This window comes from Ischnura elegans, chromosome 11, assembly GCF_921293095.1.
Source record: "Ischnura elegans chromosome 11, ioIscEleg1.1, whole genome shotgun sequence".
Taxonomy (NCBI): domain Eukaryota; kingdom Metazoa; phylum Arthropoda; class Insecta; order Odonata; family Coenagrionidae; genus Ischnura; species Ischnura elegans.
This window is the reverse complement of record NC_060256.1, coordinates 87,224,370-87,241,181: the sequence shown is the minus strand read 5'-3', so window position 1 is coordinate 87,241,181 and position 16,812 is coordinate 87,224,370. Positions and strand designations below refer to the sequence as shown.

The 16,812-nt window shown below is 37.7% G+C and overlaps 1 protein-coding gene across 1 annotated transcript in view; it reads left to right on the top strand.

Annotated features, from left to right (window-relative positions):
• Positions 1-12,256, top strand: part of LOC124168284 (protein kinase C) — a 105,905-nt gene extending 93,649 nt beyond the window's left edge. The window contains exon 15 of the mRNA XM_046546433.1: positions 798-12,256. Coding sequence (XP_046402389.1) covers positions 798-983 — 186 coding nt within the window. The 3' untranslated portion in view covers positions 984-12,256. The remainder of the gene's footprint in view (positions 1-797) is intronic.
• Positions 12,257-16,812: the final 4,556 nt, after the last annotated feature.

The following is a 16,812-nucleotide window of genomic DNA, read 5'->3' as shown; positions in this document are numbered from 1 at the left end:
GTTGTTGTAGCAGGAGGTGAAATATGTATCCACTGAGGTATTTGTTGTGCCAGCCAGACTGCTCAAGGTTTAAACTTAAAACTAGTGATGGGTTGATTTGATTCCTCAATTCTATGCCATAAATCGCTATCGAAAATGAGTATTTTCCATGGTGAAAAATCGATTCCGATTTCAGTGGTACTTCAAACCACAAATTTATATACATACGACTGTGCTTCTATCAGTCGTTTGAATTTACATGCCGCGTAATCGTTAAAACAAAACACAGTTAAATCATCATAACGAACGTTTCTTCCATGCCGTAGTCTCATGGCGATGTTTAAGATGGATAAGTTCGGTTCTGAAATTTAGCTATTAAATTTTAATTACATAGTGATGGTATGAGTGATGCTGTGATTAACTGATTCTTTTGAAGAGTAATGGTTTTTTTTTACGTGATTGTCTTGTTGCCTGGAGTGGTATTTTTCTTGGAGCCTTTGGCAGCAGAATTGAAGGAATCGTTATTGGTAGAGTCGGAATCAAATTGTCAGAACCGGGATCAGAATGGATCCATCACTAATTAATATATAGTTTAATAATCTATAATTTAATAATTATTGTTAAATAATTTAATTAGAAACATTAAATAACTTTTTAAAATAACGTTATCAAATTTTGCGGATCCCTGAAATCTGCCGCCTGGGGAAGTGCCCCCTCTGACCCGCCCTAGTTCTGGGCCTGCACTGAGGCATTCATGGTGCCAACCAGACTGCTGAAGGGTTAAACTTAAAATTGTCTCCTCTTCCTCCCCCTCGCAGAAGAGTAAAAAGGATGCACTCAACTTTGACACGGAGTTCACCAAGGAAGAGCCCATTCTGACGCCTGTCAACTCGGACGTTGTCCACGCCATCAACCAGGAGGAGTTCAAGGGCTTCTCGTTCGTGAACCCGGACTTCAATCCAGGCCGATACCACAGTGGGGGAGCGGACAAGGTTCCCGCCTAGCGGGCAACGCCTCGTCGTCCTCTCCCTCTCCCTTCGACCCCCATCATCATTACTCACTCTCCGCTCCCACAATTCCACCCCAGACTCTTCTCCCCTCCCCTCCCTCAACCCTCCAGGCGAGCCTCGTGCCCTCACAGTCCCTGCCAACCACAACTCGCGTTGTGTCCCATCTCTCTCTCTCTTTCTCTCATCTATCTCTTGCACACTCTCTTGATTCCCACCAATCTCATCTCGTTCGTCAGGAAGGTTCACTTCTTCGTTTTTAATGCCTTATATAACCAATCCCTTCTTGTCATCGTTCTCCCTCATTGGTTGAATTTTTTTGTCTTTTTTGGAAGCAAAGAAAATGTTCCCCTTCTTCGAGTTGTTAATGTTGTTGTTGATGTGTTGTTGCAAGATTTAGTATACAGTATTGAACAAAAAAATAAGAAGATTTTTATATTGTAAATTAAGCCAAAAAAAGGATTTTAAAACGTATGTGTATTGAAAGGGTGTCTAATGCATTAGGATGAGAAAAATGCTATAAAATTTAAAAATGTATACATGAGGTATATATACAAACATGTGCCCATGTTTGTGCGTGCAAGCCCATCGCCATGTCTTGGAATGAATATGTGGGTAAGAAACTTTAGGTGTTTGTTTGACTGGTTTGGAATGGCAGCAAAATTCCAAAGAAAACATCTGGAGGAAAACCGATGGTGTAGTAGGATGTCATTTTAAGAGTATGGATATCTTTCCTTTCATTACTCTTCTGCATGAGTGTGGCAGTCTGTGGGTTGAATCACTGTTGATCGTACAGAATCGTGATTCCTTAATTCTTTTGTGCAGAATGTTTCAATGCATGACTGTGGTAACAATTATAGGATTGCCTAAGTGTAAACCATAGAAAATGGTAAATGGAACTTAGAACACAAAGGGAATGTGTAATCATTTCCTTACTCATCTTAAAAAAATTTGTGTTTCTTTTTTTTAAGCTCTGGAGATTAGAGTAATGGGGCATGATAGCTTAACGGTGAAAGGTAGGGAGTAATCTAGTCAGTGGATAAAAAATTTGATTAATGACAACGCCAGGATATTTTCTTTAGAATTTTGAGCTGCCTCTTAGTGAAAAAAGTGAATGTTCTTATCATGTATGCATTTTAAGAAGTTCATCAAGCATTATTCATGCACGCACATACATGTAAATATGCATGCGGAAAGAACCCACCAAATATGTTAACGTATCTTCAAGGACACATCCCTATCAATTTAGCCAGCTTTTTAAGAAGGCCCCAGTTTAATGTCGCCAGCAAATAAGTGTATCACTTTTTCCTGCTGGCAAGACCTTTGGGGTCATTGAAGTCTCCTGCTCTCTTTGTACAGTATAAATATGAACCAACTCAAGCCAAGATGCGGCCACTTTTTCTCCGGCATGCATCTTCAGCTTTGGGATGGAGAGAGAATGATAATCGTTACGGAAACATTCTTGAACAGCAAACAGTGTTTTCTGCAGGAGGACATTTAACGTCTTACATTTTTTTTTGGTGGTTCAATGGGCATTATTATTATGTTGGTGCCCATGCGTCTCCTCCCCTCTCTCCCCACCTTGACTCGGTCGTGTTGGTCGGTCTGGGCGGGAGTGAATGGAAGGGAGGAAAAAAACGAACATGTGAAGAGCAAGAAAGTTGGCCGAGTGCGTTGTACGTAGAACCACTCAAAATTTGAGAGGCATAGGAGATGATGACTTTGAGGAGTGTGCTAGGTTATTTGGTGGAGCACATCACTTTTAATGGAATAAATGCATTAATGTTTTTTCTCTTTTGGGTGTGCATTATAAATGTTTGTATATTGCCAAAAAAATCATACTCGATTGTTGCATTTTACGGGGTGATGTTGGAAATATGCGAGGGGGACTGAGAGGCGTGCATTTGTCGCTAGGGTAAATACTTTTGTTTTTTCGTGGGCTCGCTAGAAAGGAGACAGAGGATATGGTGCATTCTACCTGTAACCCATTGGTTGCACAGGGGTGGCGCAATTCACGTGAACCAGAATATAAGTTACATAAGTTAAGGCACTTGAAGTGGATGCAGTGGGACTGTTCCATTGTAAACTGTTGAATCAGTTGTGATTTTCCACTCTGTTAAACCAATTTAATTAGACGATTAGATTTGTTACTCTGTATTCTGAGATTCGAACAAATTGCAGAGTATGGAAACTAGTTTTCTATGTACTAAATTGTTTTAAATTAGTGGAGAATTGCGATTCATTCAACAGTTTACGACAGAATATTAGTGTTTGTGGATGTTACTAATAAAATTTATGTTTCTCTAATTTTATTCAGTCTCTCAAACTCAGCACATTCTTGGCATTTAAATTTTAATGAGGCTTAAATGTGCGATTGGCTAATTGCAGGGGAATCACTGTAAACGTACAATTTTCCAAATGATGGCCAAAAAGTAACTGGTTCACTTCAAGTTCCTTTTTGGCAAGAATCAGTTGACCGAGAATGCACAAATGCTTGCATTTAAGAAATATATGTTTTTGGTGTTCCCAGCTATGATTATGAGTTACATTTAGGTGTTTGTATTTCGAGCACTGGGTATCTCATCATGTATTTATTTCCGCCATATAAGTTTTTTTTTTTTTTTAAAAGGCTGCCTTCCACGATTTTTCAAATCACGTTTTGGATTGATGACCTCTTTATCATCATTGAGGAGCTTTATATTTTGCCTCTCTCATTCCTCGATAGGTTGTTTTTCCCATTTGAATATTTTATATTTTGCTTTTTTCTGTCTCCCAGTGACACTAATGAATCAGCCGACAAGGGTTTTTATTTTTTTATATATTAAGAATTCATTATTTTCATATGTGAAGTTTTCTTATTCTACGTTTTGGACGTGATGCTAGTACTTTAATTAGCTGGTGCTGTTTGATTGCTACTTGAGGTATCTCAGTCATAATGAATGATTGTTGCTTGATTTAAGAATATTTTTTGGTTTTTGCTCGTTGAATTCTGGTGATGTGTTTTGGCCACTGCCTTGCGTGCCATATCATCTCTCACGTAATCACGCACATACCATCAGATTTTGGTATTTTAAGAACGTAGTTGTCTTTGCCTGTTTGCCCATTGTCCTCCTTTTTTATTACCCTTGCGCTCCGCATCGCCTCTTGGTCGTAGTGAATGCTCTTTGTTGAAGAGGATGGTTGATGATTAGTTACCGGCCTATGGGAAACTTTAAATCTCACTACACATTAAGGAAATAATGAGTAATTAGTGCATTTTTTGGTGCAAGCATCTGGAAAAGTGAATCTCTCTGTATGAGAACCTCATTTGCCAATTTTTTTTGGAAAGGAAACACTCGACTTTTTTATGCATGATTGTGAGTGTCTCGTTAGATACTTATGAAAAATGTTTGGTCCTTTTTTTTTGGTAAGTGCGCAAGAATGCACAAACAAGGGTGCTTGATTATCGGCTGCGTTGAAAGTCCTTTCATCCAACCTTCCCTATCAAAAATTTCATACCAGTTCCAAATCAAAATCAGATCTGAAATAAGTAATGTCAGATCTGGAACAGTTATGGAACTGATGCTTCTAATCTGGAACATCTGGATTCAAGAAAAGATTGGTATATAGTATGTTTCATATCATTTCCTTGTGTTTAAAATCAGTTACCTGCAGGTATTTCCAATCAATTTTCATGGAAATCTGTTACCTACCATTCCGATATGTCCTCTGCCAGTTTCTTTTGTCCAATTCTTGTTCCCTATAAGTTGCGTATGTTACTCGTGAAGGATCCCTATAAACGCCACACTTACTCACTCACTTCCTGGCTATTTCGATACCAAATTCCATGCGGTTTGTATTGGTTTGCTGCCGATTCCGTATCAGTCCCATGCTGGTTCCGTAGTGTCTAATTTCTGACCTGTAATTCTGTTCCAGATCTGAAAATTTCAGATCAGAAACTTTTGATAGGGTTATGCTTTAAATAGGCTCCATCCAGCTGATAAATATTTTGTATCATCTTAATAATGAGTATATATATTTTTTTCGTCAGTTTTTTTAATTTTTTCGTGCATGAAATTATAAATATAAATATATATCTTTATTATCGAACGTTTTTCTCTCTCTGGATTGAGAAGGAATTTGCTCGGATTCGTTTTGTCGTTGTTTGATACCTTAAAGATACTCATTACCATCTCAAAGGTGCTTGGATCGAAGGACTTCAGTTTTGTTTTGATAGCGTGGATACCTTTGCCCTTTCTGAAAAGGTGTAAAAAGAACTTATGACTCTTGTCTTATGAGAGTTGATTCCAGTTTTGATCTTGTAGGAAAGATTTTTGAACCAAGGGCAGTGTTGCCAACCGCTAAAGTAGCCTCAATTTCATGTGTGCACGTGTGAAAGTTTTTTTTTCCAATTCCATAAGGCTTTTGTTTGAAGGATAATTTTTGTGTACTGCCACAAGGAGGGATTTCATGAGTCATCTAGTTTTATTTTTATGTTGTATGTCATTTTTGTAAGTGAATATTTTTATGCGTGTAACGAACTGCATTGGGTTTGCAATTATTCCATTTCTCAGTCTTATTTCATTACATTTCATTTTATTTTGATGATGTTTGGATAATTATCATGGCTTGAGAATTACTGCAGTTGTTAAACCATCACAAGTTTCAGTGGCCTTTATTTATATTTTTTTGATCGTGCCATCATACTGCGGTTTTTCATCACATTTATTGCTTTTCATCACTTGTGTTAATTCACGTCTCAGCGTTTATTTTATTCCACTTTCATTTTGCTGATGTTTGGATAGTTATCATCGCTTGAGATTTACTACAGTGTTGTACTATTTTCAGTGACCTTTATTTATATTTCTCACAACCCATCATCATGTCACAGTATTTCATCTCATTTATCGCTTGTGATCAATTGTGTTAATTATCCTGGCTTTATTACTACTTTTGATTCTTGAACAGTTTGAAGGAGTTCATGTGTATTACAAAGTTTGTGCCAGCTAGGTTTCGTTATATTTTTTTATTCAGGCAAAGATGTATAGCTTTTGTTAAAAGTTCCTGGCACCTAAATGCGCAGAATGACAGGGAGAAAATAGGAAAGCTATCACAGAGACGGTTGTTTTGAGGGGAGGGTAAAAACTCCCGTTACAAGATACAAGGCAGGAATGTAAGGGTGGCCAATGCAAGAGGGATAATTTTATGTTGTTTTCCTTATGAAATCATGTGCTGTGTATTTGGCTGGGAGTGCAAGCAGTCTCAGTGTAACCCATAAAGAAAATGGTTACCTACATCAGAATCCCTCCTTCACTACATTTCGTCAAAGTAGTCTCTCCTGGGCTGTTAACAGGTTTTCCATGGACTTTTAAGAAAGCTCTACATCTTATGGCAACACTGCAAGAATAAGGGCATGCGAAGCGATTTCCTTAAAAAGCAGCCCATGCTACCACTTTCATATTCTCTGTAATAGTAAAAGAAATATTGATGCCAACCTTGTTACGTGGCGATTTGCACAAAGGAGCCCTGGGAATCGAGCAAAGAAGCCTTTCAAAGAGAGGGATGGGCTCGCCGTGCTGAATTTCCGGGTGTCCTTGCAAGGTACCTAACGGCATTCTCTATCCGCTGATTTGTCTTGTTGGAGATTAGAGTAGTCGGTGTTGATTTTGATTAATATTCGTCTGCCTTAATTGATTTTCTCGAGCAGTCTGATATGCATATATATATATATTTGGAAAATATACATATATGTATATGCTAAGTATATTAAATAGATGATAAATATAAACCATATGATTGTCCAGAATATATTTATGCGTAATCGTATATAATGTTGTCGGGAGTGATTTGTGGGTGTGTGATCCTGCCTGATATATAAGAAGTCTTTTAAAGTGCATGATCGAATGCAAGGATTTTAGTACAAATGCAGTGTGCAATTGTGAGTAAGGATGCGAGTATGATTGTGGACGCCACATTAATTTAGAAACGTTTGATTGTACAGTTGTGAATGTTTTTGTCCTTTGCCCCGTTTGTGCTGTTCCTTAACTGCTGTGCTGCTGCGTACATAGTGTGTGACTCCCTCTTTTGAGAGAACGAGGCGATAAAATGTAAAAAAATTAGGTTATTTGAGTGGAAATACAAAAACCTAATGGGATTTGAAGGGGACGCCATGAAAGCCACACTCAAAATGAGGATGTGGACGAGGATTAAATATATCCATTAAATCCTTACAGCCTTTATAAGATGCCATAGTTAAATCCCTGAAAGTCCAACCTGAAAAATGTTACCAAGAAAGAGGTTTTTTTTTTTTTAAATAAACAAGAGAGATTCTCGAGTCGCCGTAGAGGTGGCCTGCTCCCTTCAATTTTTAAAATCTCTAAATGAAGATAAAGAAAGGCCCTCCCATTTTTTCTGTGAAAAAACAGTAAATTGTGTTGTTGCGTGATTGAGCGTTTTGTGCGAGTGATTGGACTTGTGCTTTGAGTGACATGGACTCTTTTTTTTTTTCCTATGTACCACATTGTGTATTTTTTTCCCCCGACCACTGGATGACGATGTCTCCTTTCTCATCGTCTATCTCTCTCTCTCTCACTCTCTTGGTGATTCAACCTGAATGTTGGCTTGGGTTGTTGAGGGTGGAGCTCGACCCAGATTAAGTCACTGAAATTCAGGCATTCAGTGTAGGTGGGGGGGGGGGAGGGGGGGCATTTTCCTCGGGCTACCTCTTTGAGCATCAATTTTTTGTTTGGGGTTGTCGTATTGCTTCAACTGGGATTTGATCCAATCCGAAGCCCAACGCCCTACCCACTAGTCTACCACGCGTAGCCCCACTCTATGCAAACCAACATCTGGGTCGAGTACTGAGTGAGTGAAGTAAAAAATAATAAGTTACTAAACTGTCTCTCTCTCTCTCTTTCCGTATCGGTATCTATCTCGGCCTGTTCACCAAGTCTTCCTTCTCACCGCTATATTTCTGCCATCATCTCACTTTTCAGAGGGGAGGTGCGTCACGCTAACTTGAACGGCCTCCCCACTTCCACTAATGGCCTATCCTTTTATTACTTCATGATGAAGGAGGAAATGAAAAAAACATTTTTTTGTAGGTACAGTGTGAGGGAGGGTAATTGATTGACCCTTTCCGATGGTTTCCGATATTTTCATCATCTCCCACTCTCCCATATGTATGTAGTTTCTATCATCCCCCCTCTCCCAACACCACCCCATACAATTGGTGGACATGAAGATTTTAATTTTCAAGTTTCTAACCTTGTACATGGTCCTTGATGCTCCATTCTTACTTCTCTTGTGGCCATGTAGGAAAATTTCAAAACCATGATCTCTTAAAATATTTTTGTCTGGATTGATATTGTGTTTCCAACATGCCGTAGAGGATTGTTGGAATTTTTTCTTCAAAGGAGTCTGCATTTGTATTTGCTCTGCGAGATAATTGGCAAGCTTTTAGTTATCATCCCAAAAATCTTCATTTCTAAGTTTTCAATTTATTATGGGATCGTATTATTGAGCATTGCAACTATAGTGTTCGAATTATTTCAATAATGAGTACATATTTGTAACGAGATAGCCGTTTCTTAGTTTACGTTTTCATTTCATTTGAAGGGTTAGCTTAACATCTTGACTCTTTTCCTTTAAAATTGCCATAATACCTAAAATCTATCATGAAAATCAATTTCCATCGTGGTAGTTGAATCTTTTTATATTTAATGGCTGATGAAATGATCCATATTGACCTTATATTTGCGAAAAAAATTAGAATTTCCCATGTGTGATTTAGGATGTTTCAGTGCTAATCTTAAATCATCATCATTTTTTGACATAACTGGTTCCTGAGTGTGGAATGTGTTGATATTTTAATTCTCCTTATATTTTGCACAATAATTTCAAGCCTAATTACCTTTTGATTTAATATTTGAAACCTTCAATGTACTTGAAAAATGTAGTTGGAGTCAAGTTTAATCCATGGGAATTGTTATTGGAGCTATAGATTTAGGTCTCAAAAAACAGCCACGGAAAACGGTTTTTTAATTGATGGTTTCTGGAGTTAGCACAAAACATGGCTTTTTTTTTTTTTCATTTATCTTTATGTCGAATATCTCTTCTAGGATTAATTCTTTCCCAGTGAACTAATGGGATGAATTATTCCCATGTTTAACTCAGAGTAAGATCTTCCGCTGCCTACGTTTCAATGGCTAACTTTGCCATCTTCCTGAGGGTGTTGAAGAGGATGGCGAGGTTAGCCAGTTGATTGCTCTGAGGACGATAGCTGGTTTGCCATTGAAACTTCGGTGGCGGAAGAACCTGGTGGGAAACCCTTGTGGTATTCATCTCAAATATCTCTTCTATCTGCCTTCTTCATGTCCAAACCCATTCTCTTCTTGTATCACACATTCTTGTCAACTGCATGGTTTTTTTTTGCCCGTTAGTTTGAATGGTCAAAAGTGTGTAGGAGTACAGAGATAGGGTGCTTCAAGTGAAAGATGAAAATCTCCCTTCCTCCCAACTAATACATGCAATAGAGTTGTTAAGTTTGCTACATGGGAATTAAATGTTGGAGAGCTGTAAATCCATAGTGAAATAACGTTTTAATGATTAAGTGCTCCTGTTAATACCGCCGGCGTTGGTAGGGTGGTGATTTTTACTCCTTGTGTTTTTCTGTACTTAACGGAGGAGATAAGTAGAAGAGTTTTGCTTTTAGAGTTGATGGGCATTGTGTCTTGTTACTTATTGAAAAGGGGCCTATCTGTTCCTAACCCTTGCATTTTCACCTTACCCTAGTGATGTGTATGACATTTAACCAAAGAAACTTGCGAGTGAATTTACTTATGGGAGTATCGTAACTTTTGAAGTTGCCTGTGTTCAAAGTTAAGGTTTTTGATTGTTATATATTATTGTAATATATATATATAAATATTATAACTATGTTGATATTTATTTAATGTTGTCGCCTAGGTTAGTGCCATTGCTATGGGCATCAGTCAGTGGGATGGACGTGGGTCTCAAAAGATGTCTCCTGATAGACAAGGGGCTCTTTCTAAGTCATTCAAGCCCCACCTAAGTCATTGTTATTCTGCTTCTCGCACCCTCAGCCATGCTTAATTCCAGGCTGGTTCCCCCCTCAGCTTTTCCGTTATCCCCTGTAGACTTCATTTTGTCATCATTGTTTGAAATTTTGATCCATTTTGCTTTAATTTTCTGTACGTAGTACGAATATTTTCAGCGAGAAATCCTCTATAAAGTTGGGTATGTATTATGCATGGTTACAGACGCACATGTTTTTCACCACGATTATTCATCAAGTAACCAGAAGTATCCCATTTTATGCATGGATGCACACTTTTTTCAGATAGTTAATTTAATTCATCCAATGTTCACATTACCAAACGGTTTGATAAAAACTTGAAGTTTCAGCATAGGGTCATTTCATCCCTGAAACATTTGGATCGAAAGCCATTAACATCAATATAGTTAAGTAGTTCTCCGATTTAGCTTTCAGATGGTTGATATGAAGTGCTCAGTGAAAATAGGGAGTCAGGGTAGGACAGGAAACATTGTAAAGAAATAAGTTTAAAATCTTGTTAATTTGCTCGCAAATTTGCTGATTTGAAAATTTTCGTATTTTGCTCGCAGTAACTTAAGTAAGTCTCGAAGTGGATTAGTATTATGTTCAGAAAATTAGGGTAAACAGTGTAGTGGGCCATTATGTATGTATATAAGGGTGCTGAGAGCACAAGTTCTGTTCTTTTGGGGATACAGTCAAGACTCCATGGGGAGGAATTTTGCACGGTTTGAAGGCGTTGGTGAAGCATTTTTCTCTAACTCACATTGGACGCCATTGTCCTGTACTGTGTGTTAACGTCCTTCTCCTGTCTTGTTAATCTAACCGCAGGAGACTTGTTTTCCACCCACTCCAGACCAACTCGTGTCCCTAAGGCTCTGTGTTTTTTTGGTATTTATTAAGTTTTAGAGGAGTCATGTTCACACACAACGGGAAGGTTGTGCAAGATTTAATTTGGTTGGGTGCAAAGTCATTGTGTCTCTATTGAACTTTTTGAGTGTATTATAGAAATTCTATACCGCACCATGCGGTGCATTGTTGTCGATCCCTTTCTTGTTCTGTTGTGTTCCATGTTTGGCCCTAATTTCTACAATGACATGTTATTTGTGAGTGTATGTGGAGGGGAAGATTTTATTTTAGTTTTTAAATGATGATTGCTCTGTACAAAAGCACAAACATGTTATTAAAAGTGTCTGTATGAGAATTTTACATGCCATATTTTTCGTCACGCTTGCACTCTTGAAACAATGTGTAAAGAATATTTATATATACATATATGAATAATATATCTATATATACATAGTGGGAGAAGTGGAGGAGAAATATGCTGATTTTTTTGAGGAATGATTGAAAAACATGTCTTGAAATAGCCATAACACATAGAGTAAATGCCCACATCCTTGCAGATCAGTTTGTTGTCAGAGCAGCAGCAAATCTATTTAAAAAAAACATAAATATGTCGAGTGATTGTGCGTGTGTGAGCGTGCTGTACTTGTAAGAGCTTCTCCCTCTCATCCGACAGGCGGCACAGGTCAGAATATATTTAAAAAAACCTAAAAAAGTAGCTAAGGAAAGAATAAACTTTAAAACCACTTAGGTCATGTGTTGAATCCTCCTTCGAGAGAGCTTGCTGTGAGAAAGCCACTGTGTATAAATTTCTTGCTCTAATGTATTTATTTTATTTATATACATATATATAAATATATTATATATATATATAAGATGGGAATGATGATGATGATGCCAAACCATTCTTTTAGACAACAGCTGTTTATGTTTTTCGTTTCTCCATGGGAGGACATTGCAGCTTCTTTTAGGATTCTGTTCTATTGTCGATAATCTCAGTGGAGTGGTGCTCTCCCCAAATGTTCATTATCAAATCTCAGCAGATACCTGTGTGTGTATTATTATTTTATAATTTACTGTCTGTGTATATGCAATATTAGTGATACAAAATGCTGTAATCTGTGCCAAACATAAGCATTGCCGCTTTGATATATTAATATGAAATATGTCACTTCTGTCTCTCTATCTCTAAATAACTATCTTACCTACCTAGTGGTGCTGTGCTGCCTCTTCAAAACTCCTCTTTGCCCTGTTCCTCTTGCATTTTGTTACGATCCACTGGCAATGTCCTCAGTATTATCTGAAAATGATATTTTACCCAAATATTGTCTGTTTTCTCTGATTGTGTAATAAACTACATGAAATAACTTAACAGACTCTGTTTATTTTCTGAACTTTTGTGCTCAACATGTATCTTATTATACATTTTATGCCAGCTGGAAGAAGCACAGCAGGCGTAAACGGAATAGCCCTAGCTGAGATTGCATTCATCGCTAAAAGGCTGCTCGTCAACTCCAAGAGCATTGGAGATACCTATGTAAAGACACCAAGGCTTGAAGAAGAAAAGATGTAGAAAGAGCAGAAAAAAACCTTCCTGCCTTACATAAGAGGAGTTTTGGATAAAATACCTAGAATATTACGAAGGCACCAGATTAAAACTGCGTTTAAGCCATCCACGCAATTAAGAGACATCCAGAAATTCAAAGGAAGAGAAAAATTGGAAACAAGAGGGAGTATACCAATTAAAATGTTGCAAATATACGTGGGCAAAACTGGATGCACAATAAGGACTGCACAGCACGTCGATTCAGCTGGACCACACCGATAAATCAGCGGTTGTGGAGCATGCTGCAGAAGGACACGATATTGATGTAAATTCTCACCAGAGAAAAATATTTCAAGATGAGAATCTTCTGGGTGGCCTTGGAAATTAAAAAGCATGGAAGAAACTTCAAACAAGACCCTTGACGGAAGATTAAGGAAACATGACTTAAAGTCATTTCTATTAACCAGTCAACACCCACGGGTGCCACCCAATAGCGTGCCGAGCCAATACTCCTGCAATGCATTTAATATGTGAATTTTAGCGTACATTTCGGTGCACATACTTAGTAGAAGGTTTCCTCTATTATTCAGTCAGTTTGAAGTGTGTTCATTGTGTTGAGCTCATATGTATCATATTTTATGCAAGTGAAAGATGTGTGATTTAAAAAAAAACTGAGGGCGCTGACGGGTTAAGAAAGACATCTGGAAAACTGTCAGCATCTATGTAAATTGGCACGGGCAGTGGTCCTGGTGAAATCTCCAGCACAGGAGGTGAAATGTTGGCCATTTTAAATCTTAACAAGGATTATCATTTACACAGAGTAAAATTCTCTGTAATAAAATCATTAGGCTGGGTTGTAATTCATACCCAAACCTTGCAAAGCCCATATATACTACCATTTACACCACCAATTCATCTTAAACCAAGGCAAATTTCGTACTAGATTTACTGAGCAATGTCTTAGCTCTGAAGTCCACATGTCCTTAGTTTTGATCCTGGATACGCCCTTGCTTCATTGTGGAAGTGACTTAGCAGTGTCGTGTGCACTGGTGCATTTATGTGCATAACATTTTGTGTTCAGTAAATTTAGTCTGTAATTTGCCTTGTAAGAAAATGACATGCTGGTGTGAATGGTGGCATGACTTTCCGGCAATTGGTAGATATAGATTTGAATCCTGGCTTAACCGTGTGATATAACCATGATGAATTTCACGCATGGTTTTAATAACATTTCTGGAAACATGAAAATTACATGAGGAGTGTAATGGTGGGAAAAATAGAAGGTGAAGTTCTCCGAGGTAAATTAGTACTTGGGACCGAGAACTCCGGGAAAAAAAAGTGAACTGAAGGACTAGCTTGGAAAATGGAGGACCAGTAGCGGATACAGAAAAAACTAAAGGGGGGGAGCAAAATATATCTTCAGCTACCTTTACTTTCATCGCAATGGAAAATAGGTGGCATGCAAATGTTAAGAAAGTTTTATTTTAACTGATTATACACAAATACAAGACAATGCCATCATATGATATAAAAAAGTTACAATAGGGTAGTTTCCTTCATCAAAGAAAGTGATAGGCATTGATTGCGATTCGTTACCTACCATTATTGTGTTCATAATATACATATTATTTGGTTTTAGAAATCCCAGTATACAGTGGCGTAGCCAGGGGGGAGGTTTGGGGGGTCCGGACCCCCCCAAAATATAAAAACACTATTATTATTCTCCATAAAATATTGAAAAATCATGAATTTACAAAATATTTTTTAACAATAGAAGTTTTTTCGATTATGAAAAGCATTAAAATTAGTTTAAAACCCTCTACTTAGTATCCTGTTTTTCAAAAATTTTTCCGCTGATTTTGGACTTCCCCCCCCGTACGAAATTCCTGTCTATGCCAATGCCAGTTCAGATGAATGGTAATGGTCAATTTTATCCTCATTTGAAGAAGGCCAGATTGGTGCCCATGCGATGCCACTCTACGTGATGTCACAGGGACCTAGATTCTATAGGAGTAGATAGGAGTTTTACATCGTCTGAGATTACCTATGCATGCATGAGGCACAAAGCTCAGGGAAACATTTCTAATAATAATCACCTATTAAAATAAAAATATGGTTGGAAAATTTCCTTAGTTTGATAGGGTATCCTTATTTAAGCCAAGCGGTGCCTGCTAGCAGGGCACTATGCTACTGCCATGCTCGCAGCAAGCAGCCTGCATTGTAGCGGCGTTCATAGCCTAGCACCGAGGTGGCCTCACGCAGCAGCTGCCAGACGTCACACAGGCTTTTCCCAGCATTCATACTTAGCTGTTGCTTTTTCGTGCGCTTGAATATTTTCACTTTTCATTAAATCGCAAAAATTACGCATCGCCATTTAAAAATCTAAAGGCGTGAAATGTGTACTCCAGGAGTAATAATCTTTCGATTCAGGCAATAAAAAATAATAGGAAACCACCCTATTGTGGTTCTGCAATGTTAGACAATTTGGTGGCCCCTCAAGGGGGATGTGCGCCCCCAAGTGTATCTGCCTCTGAAGGACTGCAGTACATATTAGGATTGTATGGCTATGAAATGAAAATATCTTTTGAATTTTACCCTCAAAATTCAATCCTCCGCATAACATTCTAAAAAATGAAAGCAAATACATAGTTACTCCACATCAATTAATTTGTGACTTCTTTAGATTTCTGGAGTCATTAGGCTATCATCAACGCCCTGATGAAAAGTTGAAAGCAGTAGAAAATTTTCCTTTTTTCAATGTGAGCTTCCCTCTGATGCCTGTGAGTACTCCAGTTCACCATTAAAATCACTCACCCATGAAATAAGGGCTTATTTTGCAGATTTAAAGCTGGCTTTCAAGGACACTGTCTCACTGAGAGAATTCTACATTGAATTTAAGAAAGAAGCACCATAAGTTGGTGTCTTAGACAAGATGAAATTACAGCATGCACATCACCGATTCCTCCAGCAATCCCAGGAAGTCAACATATGGGAATTCATTAAAAATTATATCCAGTGCTCTAATTATCAGAATTCTCACATCATAAGATGATAGACAGCACTGCCTATTATGATAATGCTCTTGTTACAAAGCAACTTGTGTAATATTGCCAATCTACCGAATGAAAATTTTCTCAATTACACGACTGAACTACTCAAAAGAAAAAAGCAGCCCTAATATTGTATCATCGGAAGTTGTCTATTGGCATACCCCATCAATATGTATTACTTTACGCAGATGATGTCATAGAAATTACTAGAACCATTATGAAAGTAAATGAAAACCATTCCGCTGGCTCTGATGACACACTATGCTCCCTGCTTAAAGGTATTGATAAATTTTCTATTACCCATGTTATCACACACCCTCTCAATGACTCCGTTGCATCAAGCATGTTCACTATTAAGCTAAAGACAGCTAAATTAGGGAATTCACACTAAACATGAATAACTATGGACGAATACCTATTCTTTCAATTTTCTCTATGATTCTTGAACAAGAAATTTATAACAGATTGTCTTGCTTTCTATGCAAGGAGAATATTCTTTCTGACTCCAAATTTGGTTTCCTGAAGAAAAAGTCAACTGAAATTGCCTTCAAGAAGCACATACACAATTTTTTATTTAATCTATGCAAACAGGAAAGAGTGGTTGGAGTTTTCTATGACCTTAAAAAGCTATGACTTAGTTAATCATGTAGTATTACCGAGGAAAATTGAGATTTACAGCATTTCTGTGTTGACCAACCAATGGAATCAATATTTTATTCACTGGCAGGAAAATTTTTGAAAAAAAAGGGTACTAACAATAAGTAGAGGGTTTTAAACTAATGTCAACACTTTTAATAATCGAAAAAACATCATTTGTTAAAGAAATATTTTGTAAATTCATGATTTTTCAATATTTTGTTTTCTTTTGTGTGAAGGTAAATAATTGGGAAATTGCATACTTTTTATAAACAGTATGCTGATATACTACAGTAAACACTTAGTACCGCAATATACTTTTTTCCGCTTAAAATTCAGTTTTTACCCTAGAAAATGACTCCCAAAAGTCTCCCGAGTTTCGCGGGCTAAAAAATACCGCCCCCACTAATCTTTGGCCGTGACGTCATAGTTCAGTACGAGTCCAAGATCCAAGCCCAGTAACTGCAGGTTTGGAAGAGCCACGTTGCGTTTAAAGGAGAACATGGCTGAAATAAGGAAAAATTACAAGTGGTGCATTGTTCCTCTGTGCAATAACACCCCAGAAAAAATTTTCGTCTGCATTCCCACGGAGGAAATTAGAAGAAAAGCCTCGATGCATGCCGTCTGTCGGGATAAGCGTTACGGAAAAATAAGAGTATAATAATCGGAATGATAAACCCGTGCGCTATGTGAGCG